This window comes from Mauremys mutica, chromosome 4 (genome assembly GCF_020497125.1).
Source record: "Mauremys mutica isolate MM-2020 ecotype Southern chromosome 4, ASM2049712v1, whole genome shotgun sequence".
Lineage (NCBI taxonomy): Eukaryota > Metazoa > Chordata > Testudines > Geoemydidae > Mauremys > Mauremys mutica.
Genome location: NC_059075.1, coordinates 122,205,474 through 122,216,415, shown reverse-complemented (window position 1 = coordinate 122,216,415; position 10,942 = coordinate 122,205,474). Strand labels below are relative to the sequence as shown.

Genomic DNA, 10,942 nt, shown 5'->3' with positions numbered 1-10,942 from the left:
CAGGGCTTCAGCGGGGCACTCACCCCATGGCCCCGACTGCTGCGCCGCCTGCCGGGAGGCCTCTGCGCTGCTCCGGTTGGCTGGGAGAGAAGGACACGGGCTGCCTTGCCGAGTTTGCTGCAAAGCTCTCCCCTCCTCCGCCCCCTACGGGGCGGCCAGATCGGGGAACCAAAAATAAAAACACCTACAGTGCCGCCCTAGGATTGGGTGAATGCCGCCCCGTAGAATCTGCTGCCCCAAGCATGAGCTTGCTCGCCTGGTACCTGGAGCCGGCATTGCAGAGAGGAGCAAGTGAAGGCTGGGGGCTTGGGAAGATGGGGCGGCACAAGGATGAGGCTTGGGGAGAAGTGGCAATGTCTGGCATGAGCGGGGGGGACACAGTTCGGGTGCTCATGGTCCCCCCTACTTTGAGATAGTTTCCGCTGATCTTGTTTGGAATGAGAAGGTTTGGTGGGTACCTTAAAAGTGGGGGTGCTGGATTGTGTTCCAACAGAAGGGCCGGTGGGAAAGGATGGCTGAACGCTGACGAAAGCTGTTAATGCCGTAACCTGCTGCAAAAACGCAATGTTCTGATCCCAGAAGGAAATGGGAAAGACCAAGAAACCACTGGCAGAGGTGGGGAGGGTGCAGCCAGCTTCAACTCAGCAGGAGAAAGCAGTGTGCTTTCAGGTGTGGCAGAGGCTGATACCAAGTGCCAAGTAGCAGAAGAAAGCAGCATAGCCTTGGGGCTGGGCGGGGGAGTTAACCCCTGTAACTGAAGACACTGTCCCAGCTAGCAGCTGCCAGCCTGGAGCAGAGAGCAGCCCCAAATCTAGAAAGCATCTGGGGCCACCCCTCGGGAACCCCAGGGAGGGGAAACAGGGAAAGGGTTTCTGAAGAGGCAGGAAGGTTGTACAGGGAAGCTCCTGGGGAACAACAAAAGCCCTGGGAAACCTTACAAGCAGACTTGTGCCTGCCCAGCGCCGGTTGGGTGGTGGTGAACACTTGCAGGCCCACCACTGCCCTTTGGCTGGGCACGTGGGAGCATAGAGGACCCATGAGAGGTTAAAGAAGGATGGGTTTTTTACTTGTCAGGGATGGAGAGTGATGTGAGAGACTATTGCAGATCTTGGGACAGATGCCAGCGGTGAGAGACCTGCAGGACCCCAGCGAGTTCCTCTGCACCCTTTGTTGCCGACACAAGACACATTTGAGCACTGGACACTGTGGGTCCTATGCCTAACCAAAGGGGGAAGAATATCTTGGTTGTAGTGGATTTGCCATTGAGTATCCAGAGGCAGTGGCTCTAACACAGGGGCCCTCCCCAGCAGGGGGTACTGTGACACTAGGGAAGGGGAGGAGCCTGCACTGCCGAGCTTGCCCTCCCCAGCAGGGGACCCCCAGTTTCTCCAGGCAGGACTGGGTAGTGGCCCAGGGGTGTGGAACTGAGCTTCTAGGCCAGGCTGTGAAAGCTGGGAAGAGTGAGGGAGGAGCGGGGGCAGCAGGAGTGGTGGGGATGGGCACAACAGAGGGACAGTAGGGAGAAGGCAGTGCTGAGGGGAAGGTGAGCTGTGTGGAGAGGAGGACAGTGGGCAGGCGACAGAGAGCTGGGCAGACAGCAGAGTGGGAAGGGGACAGGGAGCTGTGGGTGGTGCAATGGTAAGGGAAGGGAAGCCGGGGAAGGGCGGGCCGGGGGTGAGGAGGGGAGGGGGGAAGGGGAGTTTTCGGGGGTGGAGGGGAGGGAGAGCTGGGGGTAGGGGGTGTGATGAAATGGGGGATTGTCTTGTGTTTTCCTTGTTTTTCCAATGGTTTGCAGCAGAGGGGAAGGGACTCGGTTTCCCCGGGTGTTACTGGTTTAACGAGGTGATGGGAGAGGGAGTTTGTTGTTACAGAGGACCAGTGAGGGAACTTGGGACCCCGGCTGATGGCCTGGAGAATGAATATCCCAGTGACTGGTGACCTGGAGGCCCAGCTCAGGAGATGCAGCCAGTTCTGGCCAGTGGGAGGACAATGGGCTGCAAAGAGAGGACCCCGGTGACCTAACCAGCCGGTTCCAGCCAGAGGGGCCAGAGGACAGAAGAGAGGAGAGGAGGCCCAGGAGACCCTGTTTACCTGGAAAGAAGACAATGGACAGAGGTGGGGCCTGGGGGAGGTGCTATCAGATGACCAGCTGGGAAGCAGGGGGGCTCTGGGCTGGAGAGGGGGAGCAGGCAGAGCCCACCTTGATGCAGTGTAGACATGGATGTACTGTGCTGAGAGAGGCCAGGTCTGAGGGCCCTGAGAGTTTCCTATGCTGTGTTCAGATGCTCAATAAACCCTCCTGTTTTATGCTGGCAGAGAGTCACTGCAGTCTAGAGAACAGGGTTGCATCATCCCCTTTGGGGTCCAGAGCGAGTGGACTCCCTGAGGGGGCCCACAGTGAGAAACAGGTGTGCTAAGGCCCAGAGAGATGCGGCTCCAGGAGGTGGAGGGGCCTGACCCCAAGAGAGAGGGACCCTCGAGAAGGGGGCAGTAGTGAGGGGAGGGGGAGCTGTGGGGAAGGAGAGCTGGAGAGTTGTGGGGAGGGGATAAGGAGGGGAGAGGAGCTGGGGGGCAGTAGTGAGGGGAAGGGGAACCACGGGAGGTCGTGGGGAGGGGATGAGGAGAGGAGGGGGGAGCAGTGGGGGGCAGTGGGGAGGGACAGGGAGCTGGGGGGTGCCAGGGGGCACTGGTGGGAGGCAGAGATCTGTGCCAGTGGGGCTGGTGCTGGAGCAGCTGAGCTGCCAGTTTCCTGCCTGTAATCCCAGCTAATTGGCTTTGCCCCCCAGCCCTGGTGCTCGTGGAGGTGGGGAAATAAGAGGATTTCTCTGACTCCTTCTTAAGGCCCTGCCCTCCCGTCCCCTTGCTCTGTGCCCATCCTGGAGCTGCCTGTCCCAGAGCTGGCTGCCGCGCCCCGGTGCCCAGCCCCATGCCCCACAAGAGGCCCAACGAGGTCGAGTCGGAGACACGCAAAGAAGGACAGGACCCAAATAAGAGGGGGCAGGCACTCCCTAAGGAGGAAGAGGAGCCCAAAGCCAGCAAGAGCCCCAGCTCCGAGTCGCGCCGCAGCTCCCACTCCAGCCACGGGCGCAAGCACGGCAAGAAGCATCACGCTGACGCCCATGCCGACGCCACCAAGGCCTACTCGCCCTTCCTCAACACTGTCTTCGGCAGGGTGCGCTGGCCTGGGGTGGGGGGGTGGGGGCAGAGTGGGATGAGGACATGGGGGTGGGTTGGGGCTGGGCATGGAGGCACAGGGGATGGGAGCAGAGATACAGGTGCGGCGGTGGGGTATGGGTGTGTGGGGGCAGGAGGAGCAGATGGATTGCCGGGGGGGCTGGGCGCTAGGAGAGAGGGTGGATCATGGCTACGAAGAGGGGGAAAGGTGGGCAAAAAGGTGCCAGGGGAGTGTGGGAATGGAGAGGACAAGGCAGTGGTGAGAGAAGGGGTGGGCGTGAGGTTGGGGGGTGCTGTGTGGGGGTGGGCTGGGAGAGGAGGGGCAGCTGCAGCAGGGAGGCAGTGGGGTCATGGCTGGTTGGATGATATTGGTTGGGGGTACTTTGGGGGTGGGTTGGGGCATGACTAGCTGGATTGTGTGGGTGGGGTGGGCAGGCCATGGCTGGGTGGGCACAATCATGGTGGGGGCATGCTAGGGTGGGATGGGGGCAGCTGAGCAGGGTGTCTGTGCAGTGGGTACAGCTCTCCAATGCCTAGAATGGTGCTGGGGGGCAGGCACCCTGCCCCCAGGCTCCTCTAGAGAGAGGAGGCACTGGGCAGGCTCGGAAGGCCCAAGAGGCAGGGGAGAATGGGGCACTGCAGTCCTTGGTGGGCCAGTGGTCCCCACTCCCAGATGGGAAATGGGGAAGCCCCACCGATGCCCATTATTTCCTGGGGCCAAGAGCTTGGAGCGATGGAGCCCTGTCTTCCGGGTCCTTCTCTGCCCCAGTGGCTTAGTGGGCTGCAGCATGGCATGGCGCCTATGGGGCTTAACAATGGCCCTGCTGCCTGCACCCTGTCACCCCGATTAGCTGGTATAATTAGCCCCTTCTTAGCTCCCTGCTGGGAGCCTGCCAATCCCATTATCCCTGGGCGTGGGGCGGCCAGTGCTGGGGCCAGTCAGAGATGGAGGAGCAGGTCAGCCCCCTGCATGGGAGTGGGAGTAGGGGCCCTCAGGGGATGGAGAGAGGAGCAGGGCCCTACTGGGGGGAGTGGGGTAGGGGTTGAACGGGAACCATTGGAGGCCTGGAGTGTGGGTGGGTGGGTGGGGTGGGGGACACTGGGAGCTGGCCATTGAGCCAGGCTGGGGCTGGAGATCACAGCTTTGCCCACAATCTCCTTAATCTCAGTTTCAGCAGGTTAATTTTGGCTGGGATTTCTCACCCACTTCTGTGACTTCTAAATGAAGTTGACACCCTGACAGCACCTCCCGTGCCCTCCCTCCCCCGCTGTCCCCTTCACATCACTTCTCCCCATAATGAGGTGTGCGCTGAGAGAGATGAGACCCCTCCCCACATTTCTCCAATAAAATATCACTGCCCAGCCCCAAATCCTCTAGGGGGCGCTGTCTCTGATCTGCCCCGGGGCAGGGGGACTGCCTGGCTCAGGGGGCAGCGAATGGAACACAGGGCCTTTCCTCTCTAGGGGGCGCCGGCCCTGGGGCGGGGGCACAGGCAGGTTCAGGCGCAGGGCAGTGGGGGGCCAGTTGGATGAGGCAGGCTGGCATGGGGCACTCCCTGTGCTGTGGGGCTGGAGGCATGCAGCTCTGCTGTTCAAGACTGGCATCCTAGTGGGGAAGCTGATGGGGATTGAGTTACAAAGGGCAGCGGGTGGGGGCATTCGCACTGAGCTCCCAGCATCTCTGGGAGCCACGGAAACACCCTGGACATGGAGCCCCTCTCCTCCACCCCTGCTTGCTTTGGGGGGCTGCTCTGCCCTCCTCCCCCCACTTGCCTTGTTCAATCCCTGCTTGCCCTGGGATGGGGGCAGTTTTACCTATTTAGCGCTTTCTTGGTGTCGCCCACCCTGGCTCTTGACCCCGCTTGCCCTGCCTGCATGGCTCCTAGGGGTGGGTTTTGTGGGGAGGGTTTCCCTGGAACAAGCTCCATACTGGGGCAGCCTATCTAAGGGGGTCCACCCCATGTTCCTGGGGTCTAACTGCCTGCCCTTGTTTCTGCCCCCAGGAGCGGGATCTGTCCCCAGTAGAACTGGATGGTGAGTTGGCAGGAGCCCTGGTGACTGCAGGGCTCTCGACCAGGAGTGGGGGGCTGCCTCTGGCAGGGGGGCATTGGGCCTGGGCATGTCTGTTTGCCCTCTCAGAGGTGGGGCAATGGATTGTGCCCGTCTCTCAGCCATGCCCAGCCCCCTGTGGGTCGAAGACCAGGGACACAAGGAAGGGCACAGTGCCTGCTGCCCGGGGAGGTGGGTCTGGATTTATTTTTAGACTCTCCCAGTTGTAACCCTGTCCTGGGTTAGAACGTATCTGTGCAAACCCAGGCACGCTCAGCCTGCAGCAGAAGATTCAGGGTAGCAGAGCCCACTTGGCATTGTCCACTTTATGATTAGAATGACCACTAGGGGGTGCCCTGGCTGGTACCATGGCTAGTGGTGGAACCCCTCACCGTGCATCCCTGGGGGTCCTGGTGGAAGGTCATGGACACTGGGTGGCATCAGTGCAGCAGCCAAAGAAGGGGTCACCCCTCACACACTTATGGCCAGTTTAGGCTGGTTCTGACACAACCCTCACCCCACTGTGGCCGGGTTCCCTGGAGCCCCCCTAGGGACGCCCGGGATAGGCACCCCAGTGCTGAGAGCGGCTCTGGGTTTTCCCCTCGGCAGAGCTGCTGGATGCCTTCAAGGAGTTCGACACAGACCAGGATGGCTTTGTGAGCTACAAGGACCTGGGCGCCTGCATGCGCACTATGGGCTACATGCCCACCGAGATGGAGCTCATCGAGATCTCCCAGCACATCAAGATGAGGAGTGAGTGTGGGGAATGGCTGTACCCCCAGGGGTCCCTCTCCGCATAGCATCCCACCCATCCATGAGACCCCTCCTCACTGCTCCCCCCCGTGGGACCTGCCTCTGCCTCGGCTCCAGAGAGACCCCACTCCCCTCACACTGCTCCCCCTGTGGGACCTGCCCCTGCCCCACACAAATCCCCTCCCCTCACACTGCTCCCCCGTGGGACCTGCCCTTGCTCCACACAAACCCCTTCCCATCACACTGCTCCCCCCGTGGGACCTGCCCCTGCCCCAGAGAGACCCCCCTTCTCACACTGCTCCCCCCCATGGCACCCAACCTCGGCCCCAGAGAGACCCCCTTGCCCCTCACACTGCTCCCCCCATGGCCAGGACCGGCTCTCTGCACCAGCAAAGCAAGCAGGTGCTTGGGGCGGCACATTTGCAGGGGCAGCATTTGGGCCATCCTATTTTGTTTGTTTGTTTTTGTTTTGTTTGTTTGTTTGTTTGTTTGTTTGTTTGTGGGTGGTCCTGCAGGCGCTCACCCAGGTAGACGTTGTCCCGGCCCCCAAGCTGATGCGGAAGTCCAGGTGGAAGAGCCACAGTGGGTGGCCAAAGCTGGCCCCGGGACTGGGGTCCAGCAGCAGCAGCGAGTCATGCGTGGGGGCGCCCTGGGGCCACTGTGGTTTGTGCCGCCGGCCATGGCCAAGCCATCCAGCAGGCTCCGACACATGGAGCGCGGGACACTTGGGCTGGGGGCTGCCCTGCGGGGCACATGGAGCCACCTGCAAGTGCCGCAGGTTGGCCGCCCCTCAACGCCTCAGCTGGGGCTGGGCGAAGCGGCCCGAGCCACCCAGGGGCCGTGGCAGGGCGGCCAGAAGCAGCAGCGGGGCCATATAGGGGACCGATGCTTGGGGCGCTGCTGTGCAGGGCCCACGTCCCGCTCTCCGGGGCTCTGTTCCCCGCCGGCCGCTCCCTCTGAGGCTGCCCTGCCCCGGCTCCCCAGCCCCCTGCTGGTGCGGTCTCCCCGGCTCTGCCCTCCCAATTCCCGGCTGGTCCTGGGGGCAGGAGGGACCTTGGGCTGAGGTGTGGCCTGGGAGCCCTGCTGCTTACCCTGACCCTGCCAGCACTGGACCGGCTGGAGGCGAGGGGGGAGCGGGTGGAGTCAGGGCCCCCCTGGACGCCGGGAAGGAGTCGGGTGGATGCAGCCTCCACCCCTGCTAGTGTCATGAGTGGGATGCTGATGACCCGCCCTGGGAGCAAGTTACCAGTGACCCAGGGCTGGGGCGGCAGGGGGTGCAGGTGTGGGGCGGCCAGAAACCTAGAGCCGGCCCTGCTCAACAGAAAAAGCCAAGATCTGTTAAGGCCAGATCACCAGGGTCTGTGAACAGCTTATCAGCCACCTAGAACAAGTGCCAACGGGGTTTATCAGATGTGAAAGAGGAAGCAGTCCCACAACACCCTGGCCCTATCTGTTAGTGGTTTCCCCTTATCACTGTAGCTCAGAGGGGAATATGCTAAGCTCAGGAGAGAGGGTAGCTGCCACACGAGATAGTAAGGCGGCAGAAGCAGCTCCTTATCTGGCATCTGCAGAGTAAGGGATCCCATAAGCACAGATCCAGAATCCTCTGGGGCCTCCAGCCAGGAATCCATGGGCATGATGAGAGCAGAGCAGACTGCAAGGCTGGCTAGAACCCACGTGCAATATGCAGTGCTGGGCTGAGCCCTACCCTACTGGAAGGGCCAGGCTGATAGTAGTATCTAGTGCAGTGGTTCTCAACCCGCAGGCTGCTTGCAGCCACCCCCCAGCACCTCACTGGGGCTGGGCGAAGTGGCCCAAGCCACCCAGGGGCTGCGGCAGGGCGGCCAGGAGCAGCAGCGGGGCCATAGAGGGGCCCGATGCCTGGGGCGCTGCCGTGCGAGGCCCACGTCCGCTCTCTGCGGCTCTGTTCCCCGCCGGCTGCTCCCTCTGAGGCTGCCCTGCCCTGGCTCCTCAGCCCCCTGCTGGTGCGGTCTCCCCGGCTCTGCCCTCCCAATTCCCGGCTGGTCCTGGGGGCAGGAGTCCCGGCTGGAGGGACCCTGGGCTGAGGCGTGGCCCAGGAGCCCTGCTGCTTACCCCGACCCTGCCAGCGCCGGACTGGCTGGAGGCGAGGGGGGAGCGGGTGGAGTCAGGGCCCCCCTGGGCGCTGGGAAGGAGTCCGGTGGATGCAGCCTCTGCCTCTGCTAGTGTCATGAGCGGGATGCTGATGACCCGCCCTGGGAGTGAGTTACCAGTGACCCAGGGTTGGGCGGCAGGAGGGTGCAGGTAGGGGGGAGAGCCCAGGGCTGGGGCGGCAGGGGGGTGCAGGTGGGGGGAGGGCACTGTTGGGGGTGTTGGGGGGAACCCAGAGCTGGGCAGCAGGGGGTGCGGGGGAGGAGCCCAGGGCTGGGGTCGGGGGCAGCCAAAAGTTTTTTTGCTTGGGGCGGCAAAATACCTAGAGCCCATGGCACCCCACCCCAGCCCCAGCGAGACCCCTCTCCCCCCTCACTGCTCCCCCATGGGACCCTGCCTCTGTCCCAGAGAGACTCCCCTCCCCTCACATGACCTCCCTCCATGGGACCCCTCCCCATTGCGGGGGCTGGGCACTGATCTCCGTGTCTCTCCCGCAGTGGGTGGGCGCGTGGACTTTGAGGACTTTGTGGAGATGATGGGGCCGAAGCTGCGTGAGGAGACAGCCCACATGGTGGGGGTGCGTGAGCTCAAGATTGCCTTCCGTGAGGTATGAGGGTGTAGGAAGAAGGGGGAACATGGGCTCACGGGGGAGGGGGAGCAGGGCGAGGATGTGGCTGGCACCCATCCAGCCGGGTCATCCCACACTCACCCCGTTCTCTTCCTCCCCCCCCCCAGTTGGACAGGAACGGGGACGGGGAGATCAGCAGCACAGAGCTGAAGGACGCCCTCCTGGCCCTGCTGGGGGAGCAGGTCCCGCTGCCGGAGGTGGAGGAGATCCTGCGCGATGTTGACCTCAATGGGGACGGCCATGTGGACTTTGACGGTGAGAGATGCTCTGCAGCCCCCACCCATTGACTCCAGGGACTCCCCTCCCCCCACTGACTGCACTGGCTTTTGGGAACCTGCCTCCCACCCACTGGTGCCAGAAACCCCCCACCTCCCTCCACACTGAGCCCTGGGGATACCTCCTCTGCCGCGGCAGCAAGGTCTCATCCCTGCAGAGACCTCCCCCATCTCTCCCTGCCAGTGTCTTCCTGTGACACTCCCCGCCCCCAGTCCTGTCTGTGCTCTCCCCCTTGTGTTTAGTTGTGTGCTGGACCCTTAACCCAGAGCTATAGGGTCTAGGGCCCTGGGCTAAAGAGCCACCCCCGACCCCCTCCAGAACAGGGTGAGGCTCAGCCCCACTTTCTGCAGCCCCAGGAGGGCTGTTTTTTCACAGGGTTGGGGTGGGTGGTGCCTGGGGCAGAGCTACCTGCTGTGCGACTGGCTGGAGCAGGGGAGGGAGCCAGAGCTAGGACTGGGGAGGGTCAGATGAGAGGAGGGGCAGTTATGGCTGGGGGGTGGAGGGGACAATCTCCCCCCAGCATCCTGCCTCCCGGGGACATGATTCCTGCCCTTTGGCTGCTCCAAGCCCTCGCCCTGCTCTCCACAGCCCCCCTGCAGCCCCGTGCCCCCTGCTGCGGAAGCTCCACTTGCTTGGGGTGGGCTGCAGCATCCTGAAGCCTGGTAGAGGGAGCCGTGGCTGGGGTACAGTCCAGGGGGTGGAGGAGTGGGATGCACAGGACAGTGCAGTCAGGCTGTGTTGTGCCAGATGTGCAGAGGGAGGCACTGGTATTCGCTCACCCCAGATCCCACGTTATGTCTCTCTCAGAGTTTGTGATGATGTTGTCCTCCCGCTAACAAGGCCTGGGGGAGGGGGGTCCTCACCCCCCATCACCGTCGCCGTTCCAGCCTCCAGGGCGACAGAGCAGCTCCAAGTGGATCCCCGCTTCTTGACAGCTGGTGACCCCCCTTCTTTGTCAGCAGGAAGTTCCCTCGCGACTCCCTTATGGGCCTTTCTAAGAAGACCCCTCCCTCTGGGTCTGCCTGCCCCTCTGCTGGCTCCTCTCCCTCACAGTGCGTTGCCAGGGGGCAGGGCCTGAATGCCCAGTTGGCAACCCCATTGGGGGCTGCTAAGGCTCTGACTAGGCCAGGCCCTGCTCCCCAGCTGGGATCCCAGATAATCTCCCCTCACTCCCAATCAGACTGTCCCGGCAGCTCGCCTTTGCTGCTGTGCTGTGCTGGTCTCCGCCTCCAGCCCAGCCCATGAGCTGCCCTAGGTGCCCACCTTCCTGCTCCTGCCCCAAGTCAGGGAAATCCCCTCTTCCCACCGGTGGCTAGATTGGAGTGGGGGAGACCACCCAACCCTTCACTACTCCAGCTCCACCCCATCCCCTTGTTCACTGAATGGCTCTGCTAAAATGCCTGGCGGTGACAGAGCATTAACAGTGGTGCTGTTTCCATTTGTCCTCTGTCACGGATCCACAGGATTGGTGTTACACCCTGGCTTTTCCACAATCCCTTGGAGCAGTGTTTCCTGACCGGTGTGCCATGGCACACTGCTGTGCTGGCAGCTGGGCTGTGGAATTTTTTGAAAAAACTACATGTGAGAACAAAAACCTTCCCTTGTATTCTAATGAGCGTTGGAGCTGGATGTCAGTCTGTACGTTTGCTCCCCGGACGAGGCCTCTTTCAAATACTATGCAGAGCTCACATTCCATTCCCCAAAGTGAGGCTAAGGGAGAAAAAGTAAACACAGACGGACGTGCCCTGATGAATGCAATGTGCTGCAATGAGCCTTTGATGATGATGCACATAAACAAAGACATAGAATTTAAGCCTAAGTTTTAAATTTACATTTGACTTAGGGTAATAGCTGGAACGAGCCAGACCTGGAACAGCATTATAAGTAATTATATCGCATTAAAAACAGTGGAGAAAGTGACACGCACTTGGG

At 61.9% G+C, this 10,942-nt stretch overlaps 1 protein-coding gene across 1 annotated transcript; it reads left to right on the top strand.

The window, feature by feature from the left end:
- Window positions 1-2,848: 2,848 nt before the first annotated feature.
- Window positions 2,849-10,284, top strand: LOC123370166 (calcium-binding protein 2-like). Its single transcript, XM_045016442.1, has 6 exons — window positions 2,849-3,172; window positions 5,178-5,208; window positions 5,833-5,976; window positions 8,604-8,713; window positions 8,842-8,989; window positions 9,818-10,284. The coding sequence occupies exons 1-6, from the start codon at window positions 2,927-2,929 to the stop codon at window positions 9,844-9,846; spliced, it is 708 nt and encodes a 235-aa protein (XP_044872377.1). The 5' UTR covers window positions 2,849-2,926; the 3' UTR covers window positions 9,847-10,284.
- Window positions 10,285-10,942: the final 658 nt, after the last annotated feature.